General features: G+C 43.8%; 2 protein-coding genes across 2 annotated transcripts; one reads left to right on the forward strand and one right to left on the reverse strand.

Annotated features, from left to right (window-relative positions):
• Positions 1–93: 93 nt before the first annotated feature.
• HTRA4 (HtrA serine peptidase 4) lies at positions 94–11,763 on the forward strand (the record flags this gene model as incomplete). The annotated part of the gene is made up of 9 exons (XM_080661476.1): positions 94–574; positions 1,015–1,114; positions 2,014–2,218; positions 3,372–3,566; positions 4,014–4,046; positions 6,087–6,201; positions 6,583–6,640; positions 7,516–7,611; positions 10,834–11,763. The coding sequence occupies 9 exons, from the start codon at positions 94–96 to the stop codon at positions 10,997–10,999; spliced, it is 1,449 nt and encodes a 482-aa protein (XP_080517602.1). The 3' UTR covers positions 11,000–11,763.
• On the reverse strand, positions 11,427–18,835 carry TM2D2 (TM2 domain containing 2). Its single transcript, XM_080661477.1, has 4 exons — positions 18,500–18,835; positions 17,573–17,660; positions 15,893–16,008; positions 11,427–14,655 (listed from the first exon to the last, which is right to left on the reverse strand). Exons 1-4 carry the CDS (start codon positions 18,724–18,726, stop codon positions 14,442–14,444), a joined length of 645 nt encoding a protein of 214 aa, XP_080517603.1. The 5' UTR covers positions 18,727–18,835; the 3' UTR covers positions 11,427–14,441.
• Between the last annotated feature and the right edge of the window lie 50 nt (positions 18,836–18,885).

Consider the following 18,885-nt stretch of genomic DNA (forward strand, 5'->3'; position numbering starts at 1 on the left):
GCGGCACCCTGGCCGGGAGAGTGTTGCTCATTTAAAAGTGGTTGCGGGTCCAGAGTCAAGTCATTGGAAAAGTGGGAGGAAGAAGGGAGCAGCATGGTTAGACCTTTGCTTCAACCAGCTGGGCTGGGACAATTCCTCCTGCTGTGGCTGCTGCTGCCCCCGGTGCCCGATCCCAGGGTGGAAGCTCAGAGGACCTGGCCCTCTCCGTTCTGCCCCGCGGTCTGCGAGCCAATGCGCTGCCCCCCGCTGCCCACCTGCTCCTCGGGGGCCACGCCGGTGCAGGACCGCTGCCGCTGCTGCCGCGTGTGCCCCGCGGCCGAGGGCGAGGTCTGCGGCGGGGCGCTCGGCCGGCCCTGTGCCGCTGGGCTGCAGTGCAGCGGGTCGTTCCGCCCCCGGCGTCTGGGTGGCACCCGGCTGGGCACCTGCGGCTGCCCGGCGACGGGGGCGGCCGTGTGCGGCAGCGATGGGCGAACCTACCCCAGCCTGTGCGCGCTCCGTGCCGAGAACCGCGCCGCGCGCCGCCGTGGTGCGCTCCCGGCGCTGCCGGTGCTGAAGGGGGACTGCAGGGATCGAGGTGGGTGCCAGGCCCTGTGCTCTCTTGAAACTTTCTTAAGGAGCGTATTTGAATCGCGTAGCTCTCCACGGGTTCTCCCCTGCTCCATTGGCCTTGGGGATTCCACTTCTTGCTCCCGATTTTCTTCCCTCCTGGGGTGTCTCTTTACGGGTCCCCATGTGCCCCCCCCCCCCCCAGTTTCCTCCCCACACCTGTTAAATGTCCTCTTCCCTTCTCATTTTTTTTCTCCCTTACCGGGGTGACGGGCCTAGTTCCCTCCAGGCTCATCCTTATGGGAGTGGGACCACAGGATACAGGACGGGGGAGACTGAAGAGAGGAAGGGGAGGGAGGAAAGGTGGAGAGAGACGCAGGGGAGAGACTGAGAGATTTAGATCGGACCCCATAGAGGACCAGGAGGCGAGGGTCCCATCGCCCCCAATAATGGAGCATTTCTTCACAGGGACCAGAAGCGCAGGCTGGCTCAGGAGCAACTACAACTTCATCGCAGAGGTGGTTGAGAAGGTGGCGCCATCTGTGGTTCACTTGCAGCTATTTCGGAGGTAAAGGAGGCTGGAGGGGGCCGCCCACTCCCCGCTGACTTTCCGCTCCTCTTCCGCGCTACTGAGAGGCTCAAAGCGTCCAGTAACCTGGTGAAGGTCCTGAAGGGATACGGTTCTGACTCCCAAATCTGGGTACTCCTGCGCACTTAGGTGGCCAGGGTTTCTCTCTCCCTCATCTGCCAGACAAAATTGAAGGTCAGGTGCAAGAGGTAGAAAGCATCTGAATGATCTTGCTCAGCCCCCTCCTTGTTGTGGAGGGAAATCCTCTGTCCAAGGCCAGTTAATGGTGGAACCTAAACAGGAACCAGCCTTCCTGGGCTCCCTCCCTGCCTGGGCCCTGATGATCTGGCACTAGGTCCACTCTTGACCACAGTATTGTGATTAGCTTAGACCAGTGGTCGGCAAACTCATTACTCAACAGAGCCAAATATCAACAGTACAACGATTGAAATTTCTTTTGAGAGCCAAATTTTTTAAACTTAAACTTCTTCTAACGCCACTTCTTCAAAATAGGCTCGCCCAGGCCGTGGTATTTTATGGAAGAGCCACACTCAAGGGGCCAAAGAGCTGCATGTGGCTCGCGAGCTGCAGTTTGCCGACCATGGGGTTAGACCTATTTGAAGCAGAGGGTTGTTGCTCTGATCAGCTCTGAAGAGGGAGTGTCCCTGGAAAAGGAGAGTTGGAATCAGCTCTCAGTGGGATTCACATCAGATGACCAGGCCACTGAACATGCAGACTCCAATTCCACCTGGAGAAAATGAAAACACAGGGAAAAGGAAAGTGTCTGGGGAAACTGTGCTGGAGGTATGCTGATAAATGTGAGGTTCCTGTGTTTCCAGACTGTGGTGCATCCCCTGACTCTCCTGCCCTCTCCTTGTGCTGTTGTCTTACCGAGACAGGTCACCGCTCAGCGGCAAGGATATTCCTGTATCCAGTGGCTCTGGGTTCATAGTGTCTGAGGATGGGCTCATCGTTACCAATGCCCATGTCCTCACCAACCGGCAGCGAATCCAGGCGGAGCTCCAGAGTGGGGTCCAGTATGAAGCCACTGTCAAGGACATTGACCATAAACTGGATCTTGCACTGATTAAGATTGAGCCAAAGGTGAGTATGTGAGGTCTAAATCAGAGTCTGCGTAGTTGGGAGTTTTTATTAATTTGCTCATGTTTTCTTCTCCACCCCCCTTCCACCTACAACACATTTTTTCACCTAGTATATGCTATTTTCTAATTTCCTTTTTTTTAGTCCCTCTTCTATTCTCTCTTTTTTTAAAAAAATATATTTTATTGATATTTTACAGAGAGGAAGGGAGAGAGATAGAGAGCTAGAAACATCGATGAGAGAGAAACATCAATCAGCTGCCTCCTGCACACCTCCCACTGAGGATGTGCCCGCAACCAAGGTACATGCCCCTGACCGGAATCAAACCCGGGACCTTTCAGTCCGCAGGCCGACGCTCTATCTACTGAGCCAAACTGGTTTTGGCTATTCTCTCTCTTTTTTAATTTTTAAAAATCTTTATTGATGAAAATATTACATATGTCCCCCTTTTCCTCCCATTGACCCCTTCTAGCCCTCCTGTTTATTTTCTTCCATGCCAGTCTGTATATCCCTAACAATTTTGATTAATTATCCAGCAGTCTTTTTTTTTCTTCTTCTCCTTCACTGCCTCTTCAACAGATGCTACTTCTGGGAAACGTACTTCTCTTAGAGTAGTCTTAGAGTAGCATGAATGATCACAGTGAATTCAGAGCTGCTAAAGAATACTTTGAGTTTCCGTTACACCAAGTGTAGTCTGCACTCCAGCAGTATTGACACCATCTAAGAATTTTTTGGAAATGCAGAATCTCAGACCACAGCCAGGCCTACTGAATTAGAATCTGCATTTTCTTAAGATCCCCAGGTGATTCGTGTGCATATTAAAATTTGAGAGGAACTGCTCTGGGTGCTCAGCTTGGTTTGTGGCCAGTTAATTTTGACTGTCAACTTTTGAGCTGGACCTGGGCTAAGTAAATTGCTAATGTCAGTTTATGTACATCAGTTACTTCACTTCTGGCTCATTTATAGTAACTTATACAAAGCAATACTTTTAGGTTTTAGAGATGACCCCAATCATCTTAACACGTGAGAGTTTGGGTGGGTGATTCTTGGATTATAAATGCCAAATGACAAAGACTGTGTCCTGTATGTGCTGTACACAAACACCGGTTGATTCTATTCTTGATTGTCTTCCCCATCCCTTCTTGCCCATGTGCAGACTGACCTTCCTGTACTGCTGCTGGGAAAGTCATCTGACCTGCGGGCCGGAGAGTTTGTGGTGGCCTTGGGCAGCCCATTTTCTCTGCAGAACACAGTGACTGCAGGAATTGTCAGCACTACACAGCGAGGGGGCAAAGAACTGGGGCTGGAGGATTCAGACATGGACTATATCCAGACTGATGCCATAATAAATGTAAGTCACTTGGGAGGGCCATTGTGAGCCCATGGGCTACGTACTGGAGGTGCAGTGGGGAGAACACTTCAGAGTGCCTCCTTTCCCTTCGGCCTTTCAGGGGTGTCCCGAGTTCAGTTAGATCCTTATGAGAGGGATGGAATGCCATATTGTTAGACTTCAGCCTGTTTGATACGATAACTGGCATCCATGATATTGGGTGGCCTGTAGGGTCTGTCCCAGAGGTGGCCTGTTAGGGTCTTCCCACTGCCGTAGGAAGTGGGGATCCTCTTGCTGTTGTTCTTTATCTGCATGACTCCAGTATTGATGATGTTGGGGGGACAACTTTGCCTGCCTTGGGGGAACAGGAGCTCACTAGAGTGGGCTGTTTTGGGTAAATCTGTTTAGGAACTATGAATAGTTGACAAGGAGAAAAGTACTGACGGTTTTTTCAAATTCTGTCTCCAGCACGGAAATTCTGGGGGGCCTCTGGTGAACTTGGTAAGTGGCCACTTTCCTTGCTGCTTCATGCTCTTCCTTGTAAAGGCTTGACAGATGGCATGGTGCAGACTAATCCTAGCGTAGAGATCTGTGGTTTGATGCTTTTCTATGACTGCATCTTAAGCAAATGGTCAGGACAACTTAAGATCTACAATGGATTTGTCATCTTGGTGTGTGATCTCACCCAACCAGGAGAGCCAGGGTTTGCTTACACATTATATCTCTTCAACACGCTTTCTGTTTTCATTGGACAGTTAACAAAAGTCCTGGGTGCTAAACCCAGATTTATGTCAAATGACCAATTGTACTATGTAATGTATATCCCTGAAGACTCCCTGCTGCCGCATATGAAGAACTGTCTCTCATCCCAAAATGCTAATTTCAGGATGTGGTCTGTCCAGGTTTAGTCTTGACCCACTTATAGATGACAGAAAAGCCACACCATGAATCCATTGTTCTGTCATGTAGTTAATTATTAAAATCATTCAGTCTCTCTAGTGGAAATGCCAGCGTTTCTAGTCGCTCAAATACCTGTGAGAACAGAGTGCAGTGCTCATTGGCGCAGCCTGTGACCACGCTCTCTGAGTTTTTGAGCGGATTCATTTTGGTTCACCTTTACATATTACAATGACTTGTAGGAGGATGAATTGTGTGTGACATTATTGAGCGGTTTTTTACTCATAACACTGCATACAATTTTTTGTGCCTTCTTTCTCCAGTGGACAATGAGTTTACTAGAATTTCAGACCACACTCCAGACCTACTGAATTATAATCTGTCTCTTAATAGTATTAAATATTAAATTAAATAATATGACGTTTTATCCTTTCCATTACCTAACAAAGGCTAGAGGATGATGAAGTGCACAAAGAGGAAAGTATTTCTCACTTCATAGCCTTGGTTTAGTAGAGCTTTGTTCCTAAAGTCAATTTACTGATTGTTATGGATTGTTTCATTGAAGTGTTGCTGAAAATCTAACAGCTTTTTGCCTTTGCCATGTTTATTTTTAGTTTCATTTAAGGAATGAAAAGGCAAATACTCCTTGTTCTCTTCTTTGGGTCAAATAACAAACTGTGGTTCACCCTTAAAATCAATGTAATTCAGCCCGGCTGGTGTAGCTCAGTGGTTGATCATCAACCCATGAACCGAGTGGTCACTGGTTGGATTCCTAGTCAGGGCACATGCTCGGGTTGTGGACTTGACCCCCAATAGGAAGCATGCAGGAGGCAACTGATCAATGTTTCTTTCTTTTTTTTTTTTAATATATTTTATTGATTTTTTACAGAGAGGAAGAGAGGAAGGGAGAAGGATAGAGAGTTAGAAACATCGATGAGAGAGAAACATCGATCAGCTGCCTCTTGCACGCCCCCTACTGGGGATGTGCCCGCAACCAAGGTACATGCCCTTGACAGGAATCGAACCTGGGACCCTTGAGTCCGCAGGCCGATGCTCTATCCACTGAGCCAAACCGGTTTTGGCTGATCAATGTTTCTCTCTACCCCTCTCCCTTCTTCTCTCTAAAATCAATTAAGACATGTTAAAAATATAAATAAAATCAGAGTAATTTGGCGAAGGAAAAATGAGCTCAAGATTTTTAAAAAAATACATTTTATCGATTTTTACAGAGAGGAAGGGAGAGGGATAGAGAGTTAGAAACATCGATGAGAGAGAAACATGGATCAGCTGCCTCCTGCACACCCCCTACTGGGGATGTGCCCCCAACCAAGGTACATGCCCTTGACCGGAATCGAACCTGGGACCCTTCAGTCCACAGGCCGAGGCTCTATCCACTGAGCCAAACCGGTTAGGGCTGAGATTAAAAAAACAAACAAAAAAACTCCTCCACAGGAATTTGCACATGTAGGTCCCCTCTACTATCCTACTACAGGTCACCCTCTAAGGTACCATCTGTTGATCTGGACTGAAGAAGCCCACTTTTCTGCTAGCCCCTCTGTACCCTGGCCCTAAGTGACTCACTCCACTCCCTCTTTGTTCAGTTTGCACAACTTGGTGACTGAATGACATCTCCTCCCCTGCCAGGATGGTGATGTGATTGGCATAAATACACTGAAGGTGACCGCGGGAATCTCCTTTGCAATCCCCTCCGATCGAATTCGAGAGTTCTTGGCGGAATTCCATGAGCGCCAGTTGAAAGGTAAGGGGAGCGAGGACTTTTTCTTCCCCTTGTTGTTTTTGGGAGCACTCAGTCTACTGTGGAGATGGTTCTGTTGAATACTGTCACTGGTACCCAGTTTCTCTAATGGCGGTTCGGGCAGTAATATAAGGACTAGGCACAAAACCAGGCATAGGTTGTACCCAGAAACATTTGGATTGAACTATTGTGGAAAGGAAACCTGAGGGGCAGAGGTGGGGAGGTGGGTGGGAGGACGCTCTGTACTAATGACGAAGGTTCTCTGAGGCACCGCCTGAGAGGGCAGCTATGATGGAAGGATATTCTGTGACTCTGGTGTCTTTTAAGATCACTGAAAGGAGAGAAGTTTTGTTATTGGTAACACATCATAATTTTCCTTTCCAGGAAAGGCTTTTTCACAAAGGAAATATCTGGGTCTGCGAATGCTGCCCCTCACTATGAAGTAAGTGTGGGTTTGAATACGTCTGGGTCATTTTCAGAAGCAAGAGCCATAGCTGGACAGTCTTGCCAGGGAAACTAAAGTGTTAGGATTACAGCTGGGTACTCTTGTGGTCATAGGCTCTACTGATGCACCAGCACTCACTGTACCTTTCAGTTTCTTTCACGTGCCTATATTTTATAACGTCCAAAGGTTCTAGGCTTTGTCATAGAGAATCAGAGCACACCTGGGGAAGAATAAGTGTGACCTGCTGCCGGGGGTCTTGTTCAGCATCTAGAAGGGTTCAGGAATCTGGAGAAGGGCTGTGGTAAATTAATCAAGAGTCCAGAGACGAAACATAATTTTGGGGAGCCAGATGAGACTTAGCTAAAGAAACCAAGTCCTCCTGTCTCTCTGGATCCCTTGCTTTTTATTAACACAAATTGTCCTAAAGCAAGGTAGATACATATCAAAGGCAAGGTTTAGTACACAGAATCCATTGTCAGATTGGAGGACAGCTGTTCAGGTGTTTGGCCAGCAGGAGGCAATAACATGTAGATTAAAATGCCCTCAGCTGTCTGGCAGCAAGCAATCATTTATGCATCCTTTTCAAGTTTGGGCAAATGCCCTTAGCCACTTCCAGCAGGCAATAATATGTATTTTCCAGCCCTTGCTGAAGGCTCAAGGTCCACCAACCTTTTGATGAACTTCTTGCATTTATGACCTGCTGGAATTAGTTTCCGGCAACCTGCTTGATGGAATCCTCTCTGGCCACTCTGAGCCTTGAGAGAGCAGGTAGAATATTTACTGAGATTCATTCAGAGGCTTTGCCTGGGGCTCCAGAGATCAATTCGCTATGCTTCTTAAACTTATGGGAAATATCTTCTCACTTTCCTTAGCCTTCTTCGAGAAATGAAAAGGCAAGATCCAGATTTCCCTGTTGTGAGTTCTGGGGTTTTTGTATATGAGGTGATTCAGGGAACAGCTGCTGAAAGGTAAGAGAAACCCAGGCCTTTGCCCAGCCTCCTTTGTTCTCGCTAGATGTGTGCTGTGGCAAATGTGTAGGATTTAGATTTAGGCTGTCCAGCACAGTGGCCCCTGCCCACACGTGGCTATTGAAAACTTGAAATGTGGCTGGTATGACCAATGGACTGAATTTTAAATTTTATTTAATTTTAATTTATTTAAATAAATAAACTAGAAGCATGTAAAATATTTTTCCATGAAACACACCATTTTTTTTTGGGGGGGGGGAGAGGGGAAAAACTGCCTTGTACTGTAATCATTGCATTTATAAGATATTATAGTTGAGCATTATTTCTAGTGGATTTCAAAGACTTAAAACAGAGTGTAAAATCCATATTAATAATTAAAATATTACATGTTAAAATGATAGTTTAGATATATTGAGTTAAATAAGATATATTACTAAAATTGGTTTCATCTGTTTAAAATTTTTTGAAAAAAAAAAAATGTGGTTACCAGAAAATTTAAAACTACATATGACATGTAGATAGTCATGCTGATTTAGACTTGTGTACTCTAAGGGCTTTTTTTTTTGGAAGGTGATGGTTCTCTTTAAGCCAAGAATGCATGATATGAGTTAATAGCCTAAGTCTAAATTAATTTTGCTAGGATCCCCAAGTCTGCCCTTTCAATACCTTAGTTATTAAGAATCAGAAGAATCCAAAGGATCAAAAGTTTAGGAACATACTTTAGGTAATTTAAAATACTTTTGTCTTTGAACTCTGGATGACAGTATCAGATGGCAGCACTAAGTAAATAAACAAATAAGCAAACAAAGAAATAAATCAAGCAAAGGTTAGAGTAGCTTTCCAGACTGTTGTGTAGAACATTAACACTAACTACTAAGAGCAGAGGTGGCTTGTGCAACAATTACTCTCCTGGGTCTCCCTCTTAAGCTTCTTCAGTATCTCTCTCTCACTGTATTTGTTTTTCAAGAGCTCAATAATCTGTTTAGATTACGGCAATGCTTTTAGTAGGGGGCAAGAAACCCTCGGGTACTACCTGTTCTGAATAGCTAAGTGTTAGGTCTCATGTTACTAAACTTGGCTTGTCACAGGCTTTTCTAGACTTTCTTAGTTCCTGCCTCCCCTGCCCCGCCTCATCCCAATCCTTATTTTTAACTTCTGGTTCAAGGCCAGAGCTATTTCTTTCAGCTCTCCAAGGCCTTGCTACTCAGGATGTGGTCTGTAGTCCAGCTGCATTAGCATCAGCTGGGGCTTTTGGGAAATGCAGAATGACAGGCCTACCACTGAATCAGAAACTGCCATGTTAAACAGGATCTCCTTGATTTGGATGCACATTAAAATGTGGGAATTACTGCTTGCTTAATGTCACTGCTGAACCAGAAATCTGTTGACTCCATCCACTTATATCTAATCTATACTAATAAAAGGGTAATATGCTAATTAAACCGGACATCTTCCGGATATCTTTCGGATGTTCTTCCAGACAAAGCCACAGTGGCAGAGGCTGAGGCAGAGGCATTTAGGGGTGATTAGGCCAGCAGGGGGGAGCAGTAAGGGGACGATCAGGCCTGCAGGGGAGGGCAGTTAAGGGGTGATCAGGCCGGCAGAGGAGGGCACTTGGGTGCAATCAGGCCAGCAAGGGAGGGCAGTTAGGGGTGATCAGGCTGGCAGGCAGAGGAGGTTATGGGGTGATCAGGCAGGCAGGCAGGTGAGTGATTAGGAGCAGTGGTCCCGGATTGCAAGAGGGATGTCCCCCGAGGGGTCCTGGATTGGAGAGGATGCAGGCCAGGCTGAGGGACCCCCCCCACCCCATGTACAAATTTCGTGCACTGGGCCTCTAGTAATAATAATAATTATGATAACAGCTGGCATTTATTAACCACTTAATATATGTCAGGCATCATTTAATATTTTTTACATGCTTGGTTTGAGCCCGCAGTAGTCTTATGATATAGGTATTATTTTACAGAGGACACAGCTGTGGCAGAGAGAGTTCAAGGTGAGAGTTACACAGTAAGTCAGACAGCAGGGATGTGGAACCCAAGTTAACCTCTATATTATCCTGCTTTTGTGGCTTCTCTTCTTGCTTCTGAGAGGCAGACTAATCAAGTGGCAAGAAGATGGGTTTTCAAGTCTGAAGACCAGGGATCAAATCCTAGCCTTTTACAAGCGGTGGGACATTTATCCTGTCTGGGCCTCAAATTATGGCTCAGCCATAATTTGCAGGTTTCTTTTTTCCACTCACAGAACTACCATGAATTGAGTTCTTCCTTTGTGCACTGTACCAGTCACCTTCCAAAGTAACCTTGTCCTAAAGGCTTTCCATGCTTGTAGCTCTACCTTCAAACTTCTCCTCACATCCTCTTGCTTTAAATTTCTCCTATTTTTTTCATAAATTCCACATATCTTGGTAATCCTATTACTCCTGCTTCTCCTGAAGTCATTTAATTTTATGTCCCTCTTCCAGCTTCTTTTTGGCTTTAAGACAACAGCATAGCTATGTATTTATTGCATGTTGGAGGTGGTTTGTTTCTAAGATATACATTTTATGTGAAACAACTATGTAGGAGACTGCATACAATCACAACTTTGGGGAAAAGGAGTCTAGAATCAGAGCCTTACATATTTAGACTTGGAAGGGTGATTAGTTTTTGACTATGGTGACATAGTTTGATTAATTTTCAAACTATGGTTGAAAATGGGTAAGTGGGCTGTCAAAATCAAACTCATCTGTAGCTGTCTGGGGAAAAAACACACAGACTGGGCTTTTCATGTTTGCTCATAAGAATGTGAGTATGCTTCAGGTTAACAGAGGTCAGAGATTTATAGAAATGAAAAGCTAAACTCCTATTCCAAACCAAATCCAACATATGGGAGGAGTAAACCTCTTACACATGATTGATTGTGGTAGAATATTAATTTTATGAAGGTAAATAGGATTGTTGTCTTCAAGATGATTTCACAGCATATCCAAAATATGGGAGGAGTAAACCTCTTACACATGATTGATTGTGGTAGAATATTAATTTTATGAAGGTAAATAGGATTGTTGTCTTCAAGATGATTTCACAGCAATCCTTAGAAAGGATTGAGGCTATTTCTGGTTTCCCGGTTGGTATGTTTACTACCAGCAAAATAGTAGTACCTTAAGAGATAGACATTAAATTCTAGCTGGGATAAGTAAAACTCTTAGAGTTTCATGCTCCTTTTTTTCTCCCCTCCAAGCTCTGGGTTGAGAGACCACGATGTAATTGTCAGCATAAATGGGCAACCCGTTACTACCACAACCGATGTTATTGAAGCGGTTAAGGACAATGATTCCCTCTCCATGATGGTTCGTCGGGGAAGTCAAACTTTGATCCTGACAATCACACCTGAAATAATTGATTAAGTACCTTGATTTAAAGATAAATTATCCAACAAAACCCAAGTTATATTACCTGGTTTGTATTGAAGATGTGCCAAAGATGGCTAGGGGTTTTAGGATCTTTCTTATAAAGGAAAATGAATGCTTAAGTCCGCATATGCACACACGCACGCACACACTTGGGAACTATTAGATTGGGGGTGTACCGCTAAGAAGCTTTACTAAGCAAGTGGAAGAAGGATGTGGTGCCAGGAAGTCTGGGAAGCTGAGAAAATTTTATTTAAAGATAGGAACAACTGAAAAAAAGGCAGTTTCTAATTTAACCTTGACAGAAGGACACTTTAGTATTGTTAAACTTCCCTATAGCCACAAACTGACACACACACACACACACACACACACACACACACACACAGATCTATCTTCCAAATATTAAGAAACAACCTGAATACAAAGAAAATCAAATTTTTAATACTCTTCCCTTACACAATCAGTTTTTCGGGTTGCATCACATTTGGCCAGCGTTTATGGATACAGCGGATGGATATCAGTTATAAGTCAAAACGAAACTGGCAATTATGGATTGTCACAGAAGCTTATTAAAGACTTTCAAGTTATCACTCTAGCAGTGGAAACAACTTTGGTCTCCAATAGCTTTTCTGACAAGAGGACTTCTACAAAATAGATACTTCAATAAATTAAAAACTTTACCTTTTTACCCAAGCTCTTCCTCCTGGCAACACTAATGATTTGAGTCTGAAAACTGCCAAAATGTATTTTTTTTTTTTTAATAAAAGAAAATAGCTTTCGATGGGGTTTGTGACTTAACTTTAATAAAATTAAAAAAAAAGTTGTGAGATGAGGCAGAATTTGTGGCCCAAGGTAGTATATTATTTTGGGTAAGATTTAAATTTCAGTTTGTTTTCAGAACTTCTCTTACAAGTGAGTTTAGAAAAAAATGTTACATCAATAGACCCCCTTAAAACCTATGTAAAATTTTATGTGTTTGTGTATTTTTCTGGGTCTAGTTTCTTCATGACCACAATTTAAAACACACTGCCTTAGAGTACAGAGATTATGAATAAAAATCTACCAATTATTACTGTTGTAAACAAGGTTGGGGTCAGTGTGGTCCAGAACTTTTAAGACAGAATAATCTGTTTTAATCCTATCCTAGCTAATAAAAGAGTAATATGCAGATTGACCATCACTCCAACACACAAGATGGCTGCCCACATGTGGTCAAAGATCCTGCCCCCATGTGGACACAAGATGGCCACCACAAGATGGCCAGCAGGGGAGGGCAGTTGGGAGGGACCAGGCCTGAAGGGGAGGGCAGTTGGGGGCGATCAAGCCTGCTGGGGAGGCAGTTAGGGGTGACCAGGCCAGCAGAGGAGGGAAGTTGGGGGGGGACCAGGCCTGCAGGGGAGGGCAGTTAGGGGAAAACAGGCTGGCAGGGGAGCATTTAGGCATCAATCAGGCTGGCAGGGGAGTGGTTAGGGGGTGATCAGGCTGGCAGGCAGAAGCGGTTAGGGGCAATCAGGAAGGCAGGCAGGTGAGCAGTTGGGAGCCAGCAGTCCTGGATTGTGAGAGGGATGTCCGACTGCCCGTTTAGGGGTCTCATGGGGTCTCATATTGGAGAGGGTGCAGGCTGGGCTGAGGGACACCCTCCCCTCTTTCCCCGTGCATGAATTTCATGCACCGGGCCTCTAGTATTTACATAATTGCCATCATTTAATAATATCAGCACAGTTGGTGATCATATTAATCAGAAGTAGTAAAGCTGAAATTTTTAGGAAAGCCATTTCATAATGATAGAGCATATCCAGAGTTATTTTAATTGTGATTCTTTTTTTTTTTTTTAAATATGTTCTTTTATTATGCCCTGACCGGGAATTGAACCATGACCTTCTGGTTCATAGATTGACGCTCAACCACCGAGCCACACCAGCCAGTTAACTGTGATTCTTGGTCTTTAAGTCAATTATTATGAAACTAAACTTTGAGCAGTTCTACCTTGATTGTTTCTAGAATTTATAACTTATTCCAAATAACAGGATCTTAATTTGACTTATCCATAAAATTCCCCCTTTACTTTGTTCTTAACAGTTCTTTGCAACTTAGATTGAAAAGGACTGGAACTAAATTTTTAAAACCACTTATTATTCAAAGCATTTCCTCTATTCCCAGTGATCTGGGAATGCGAAAGCTTGGTTGTGGCTCTTTCTCTATGGCTGACTCCTGTTACCCACAGTGAGAACTTCTGGTCCCAACTTATTGCACTGTTTCTCTTTCTCCCCACAAATCACATCCTAAATCCACCCAGTACTCAGTAATAATATCCTTTAAGAGTCTGTTTGCCTTTCCAAGAGCACAATGCTCCTCACCTTATCTTACGTAATTGTGAAGACCAGCTTTATAGTCATTTGAAATCTTTTTTACCAGCCTACAACATGGGCTCTCTAAATTGGTAAATACTACTTTTTATTTTATTTTTTATTGATTTCAGAGAGGAAGGGAGAGGGAGAGATAGAAACATCAATGATGATAAAGAATCATCAATCAGCTATCTTCGGCACGCCCCATACTGGGGATCAAGCCCGCAACCTGGGCATGTACCCTGACCAGGAATCAAACCGTGACCTCTTGGTTCATGGGTCGATGCTCACACTGAGCCACATTTGTTAGGCTAAATACTACTTTTTCAACAGGAAAATTCTGCTGAGAGAATAGACTAACCCAGACAGATCTTATACTGTTGGCTTTCAAACCATAATTGGAATGAAAAAAATATTTTCATGTATATATATATTTTTCCATGTATATATTGCCCCTTAAGCATAATAATTGTGAAACAATAGGGTTTATTAATAGGGTAGTTTACTTCAATCACCTAGTTTTTAGTGAAACAAATGTAATTTTGAGTTTCACTCTACCTACTGAGAATATCCAAACAGTGTTCCAGGTTGGCAAAATTTATTCTGCAGTTTAAATTCAGAATTTCAGTGTGTATTAAAATTCATGGCCATTTCTACTTTTCCTGAAGCTTTCCACTGGTTCTGCTTCAGTTCTCCTGTGCATGAGACGCAGGGTCACAAAAGGCACAAAGCTAACAATACTCACTTCCTCATCCTGTTGGGTCCACTTGCTCCAAAGGATTGAAGATATAGCCATGTACAGAAGAATATAGAAACCCTTCTGCAGCTTATAAATTAGTTGCTAGCTTTTATATTTTGTACATGAGAAAAGGTATAAACTTAATTCCCACAACAGTGTTTGCTTGCCATTTCTAGTCAGCAAGGTAACATTTAGGTTGCAAATCCACAGTCCAGAGAAATCTTCCTAACCAATCCCATTCCCTCCAAAGAGAGCAAGTAATGGTCAGGTCTGATATCAAGGAAGAGTTTTGAGCCTGTAGAGATGAATTCCAAAGACTTGCCTCTCTGTGCCATAAAAGCAGCTCTTTTTAGTAAACAGTGCACCAATTGCTGCCATCACTTGGCATCAGCCCTCCAGTAATAAGTAATATAAGGTCAACAAACCACCAAATCCCAAGTCCTCCAAGTGTCAATAGTTTCCCTACTGCTGTGCCAGTGTGTCCCAGACAGAAACGATCCACTCCAAAACATCCCAGGAAGAAAGAGTAGAGTAAAGTGGTTATGAAGTAGTGTCCGGTATACCTAGACAAAAGGAATTAAAAGGAAGATGTTTACCACATGAAAATTAAAACACTTAATGTAAAGTGAAAAGATGATGCAGCCAGTCCCTCTGTGGCCTCTTACTTCCTTGCCCCACCCCCACCCCTCCATAAGAAGATCTCTTGTAGGTCTAGACCAGCAATTTTCAACCTTTTTCATCTCATGGCACACATAGACTGCTTACTAAAATTCTGCAGCACAACAATCTAACGATTTGACAAAAAGATAAATATAATTTCAATTCATTCAAATTGGATGTCTATTGTTGTGTTGGCTGCTGTCATGTTTTTATTTGACAAAATCTAAGGGAAAAGAGGTCAGTGCTCTTGACTAAATAATCAGGTATTGCATGTTTTAAAAATTCTTGTGGCACACCAGGGTGCTGTGGCACATGGTTGAAAATCACCGTTCTAGAGTCTCAAAAGTGAAATTGCTAAGATATGGAGGACCTATAAGAACAAATGTTGAGTTGGACTGGACAGGAAATTATCAAGCATGTTAGCACACAGGCATCCTGGTGGGAGTGGAGTCCGGGCCCCCCTCATCCCCACACAGGCTCCTTTCCTGAGGCTGTAGCTCTGCATGTAGTTCTTTAATGAAGTGTCTTCCTTCCTTAAATGAAATACTGATCTCCATGTACCTTCTTTTGCTGTCTTGTGACAACTAAAAACAGGGACATCTTCATAAAGACTTCTGTTTTACATACTGTGATGACATGCAATTGCAGTTACTCTAATATTATCACTAAACACAGTCATAGGCTCTTCACTAGCAAAAGGTAGAAGTAAATTCTGTGCCTTCAAGCAGAACTTACAGAAACAAGACTAATTCTTTTTAAGATAAACTGATTTTCAGTGAGAGAAGCCCATACCTTTCATGATAAAACCATTATTCCTGAAATACTAAGGCTATTTTCACAGGATTTCTGCCTATCATGGGAATTCTGGAGCTAGATGCTCTGTCCAACTCCTTCATTTTGCGATGAGAGGATAGAGACTCTGGGTGCCCAAAGGTACGTAGGTAGTTGGTGAAAGAGACGTTTAGAACTTATGTCCTCTCTATTATAACTATATTGCCCCTATCCATGGATTATGCACAGTAGTAAGCCTGGTGCCCATTTAACACTTAAGGTAAAAGAAACAGTCCCATCAAGAGATGACAAAAAAAATAACTCTACCTCCATCCAACTACCAATTACCCCATTCAAAGTAACACTTACTTTATACAAGGTTTATTCTCTCGTAGGAAGGTCCTAGGACTGGCACACTCAATTCCATCCAGGGCCCTGCACTGGACTGACGTGTGTTCCACATCACTGTAGGCCTGACCACCAAACTGGAATAACAACCAAAACGAAAGAAACCAAAAAACTCACCAAAGCAAGTAACACAAAATACATCTTTATATTAGTTAATAAACGCTGACTCAGGATGATAACTATTCTAATGAAGTTAGGGTAAAGCTGTGTCAAAGAACAAGGAATTTAGTGACATACTTCAAGTGACTGTAAATTAGTCCATCCTAAATGTACACTGCTTTAAATAAACTCGTTTTTTTTCTTCCTTCTTTTTTTGACTGGCTTCTTTAATAATAAAGTTTAAAAACGTATAATCAGTTTCATTAAATGCCATTTAGAACAGATGGACACAATGCTTCAATTAATCTTTATTTACAGAAAAAAAGAGCATATTACTGAGCATTTGGGAATGGGTATTTAAAAAGTTGACCTTGTATTAGAGGTGTGTTTTATATATATTATAAATGAATATAACTAGGAAAGAACTCAGAATATGAACTGACTCAGGACTTTATTTAGGTCATGATGGTGTGATTAACAGATATTTGTAGTTTATCTATAGTATGTTTAAATTCCAGCAAAAAATTTCAGAACAGGACCTCTGACCCTTTGTGTAACTGAATTCTAGAAAAGTAAGCACAGCTGTACATTTTCTACTGGCACCTTATTAAGTGCGTCACTACTATTTTTGTTGGAGCATTTCTCCAAGGGAAGAGAGTAGGAAAAACGATGCTTATTCCATGTACTCTCCCAGGGAGTCAGGTACCTGAGCACTGCCAGTCCTCTAGGACTTCTGGGGTAAGTGAAAGTTTGAGTGCCTTGACAGGATCAATTCAGTTTTTAATTAAAATATATAAAATTACCTGATCTCTAAACAATGCTAACTCAAACTTTTATCCATAAATATCAGTAGGACAAAAATCTCACTGTATTGAGAGTATTTATTTATACTTTATTATAATATAAGCTGTCTTTTTAGTTTTAGCACTTTCAGGTTTATTCCTCTGTGTCTGATTTAGTACAAAGGATATTTTCCCGGAGGGGGGGTGAGGGCATCTGCTGGGGGGTGGGAGCAGCCAGGGAGAGGTCAATGGGGAAAAAGGAGACTTACGTAATAATTTAAACAATAAGGAATTTTAAAAAAAGTAAAAAAAAATTTCCCCATAATTTTGTTACACCTGACTGTATCTTGACTTGCATTATACAGCAAATATAATGGCGCATCCATAATGGGGAGAACGTACATGAATTTCACTAGTTTTTGGGAGTCTGACTAGGCAATGTGCACCTAGCTTTAGAGATATTTTTAATGGAACCAAATAGCTTCTCTTCATTCAAAGAGGCCATTGTTACTAAAGGCTTCTCCTTGAATCCTACAATCTCCTACAAAGACATCCTATATAAGAAAAGCCTAATATGCAAATCAACCGAACAGCAGAAGGACCGGTGGGAAGACTAGTGGCTATGATGTGCACTGACCACCAGGGGGCAGACACTCAACCCAGGAGCTGCCCCCAGCCCCAGGCCAGCCACGGCGGGTGCCAGGGGTAAGACCTGTACATTTCTGGATGAGTTTGCTTATAAAACAAAACAAAAACCCACCTTGAGACAACCATAACCAAGTTCCTGGGATGCAGTTGTATTTCCAACATGATCCACTGGGTCTTCACATTCTATGAATTCATCAGGTCTATAAAGCACCAGTAAGATCATGATCATCACATGGTCTTTGCAATTGGTTGTTTACATGTACATAATCAAAACAGGCAAGAGACATTTCTTCAAGTTTTCTGGGGTTTAATTTCGCTCTGACTCTTCCCCAAAAGATGGTGTCAATTAGACTGAAACAGGGCAGATCAGACAGACAGCCATCCATCCAAATGACCCTTTTATTGGGGGCAGGGGTTGTTTCTGGTCCTGTTTCTGCAGGGATTCTATTTCTGCCATAGCTTCAACTCTTCTCTAGGAAAATATCCCCAAGGCTCTGGGGGCAAGATTAAGACCAAAGGACTCCCAGTTCTCCTTGCATTTCCCAAACGCCTTTTCTTATTTGACTAAAAAGAGATGTCAAAAAATGACTTGGTTTTGTAAAGGTAAGGATATTTCTTTCCTCCCCGCCCTCCCCAAGTACCTTGTAGGCAGGGGCAAGTAATTTACTTCATCTGTGGCTCACACAGTACCAGCCCCTACGAAGGAATCTCTTTCGGGTAAAACGGAGGACAGAGAAGGCACAACCTCCTACCCTACCCTTCTTCCGGAGGCTGTATGATGTCACTCCTCCCTAGTTCTCCTCTTTCGGGATTCCAAAGGACCTGTCACCCACACCCAAGGTTTCCCCCTGCACCGGGTAGAGGACTGAGAAACCTGTCATGGTATTTACCTCCCGCGTGTTGACTATCGGGTCCTCAGGTGGAGAGGGTCCGGAAAAAACCCCAAAGCATCCTTCCTCTCCTCCTCCCCCAACACAACACCCCATCTATTCCTTGCCCTATCGCCATCTCCACCTGTCTCCACGACTGGGTAGCTTACAGGAAAGAGCAAAGGATGACTGGAGAGGTGGGGTCGCCATATTCCCAGCTCGGAGCGCCGGCGGAGACCTCCGGTTGGGCGGCGCCTGCGGACGTGAGCTGGGGCTCCGCGGTAGCGTTGAACGAGTGGCTCCGAGAGACACAATGCAGCAGAAGCAGATTCCCCAGCAGCAAGGCCGCCTGACCGCAGAGAAGTAAGTAACTCACCGGGCAACCACCCAGCACCATCTTCCCGGGCCCAGTGGCAGATACCGGGCCTCCGCAACCACAGGCCCCGGCGGGCAGCGGGATCCGAGCCCGGCTAGGTCAGGCCTCTTCCGTAGCCCCGCTCTTCGCTGCCAAGCAGCCAATGGGCGCGCAGCCCGGCGCTCCGCCCAAACCCCTGAC

Source organism: Plecotus auritus (genome assembly GCF_963455305.1).
Source record: "Plecotus auritus genome assembly, chromosome: 3".
NCBI classification, from domain to species: domain Eukaryota; kingdom Metazoa; phylum Chordata; class Mammalia; order Chiroptera; family Vespertilionidae; genus Plecotus; species Plecotus auritus.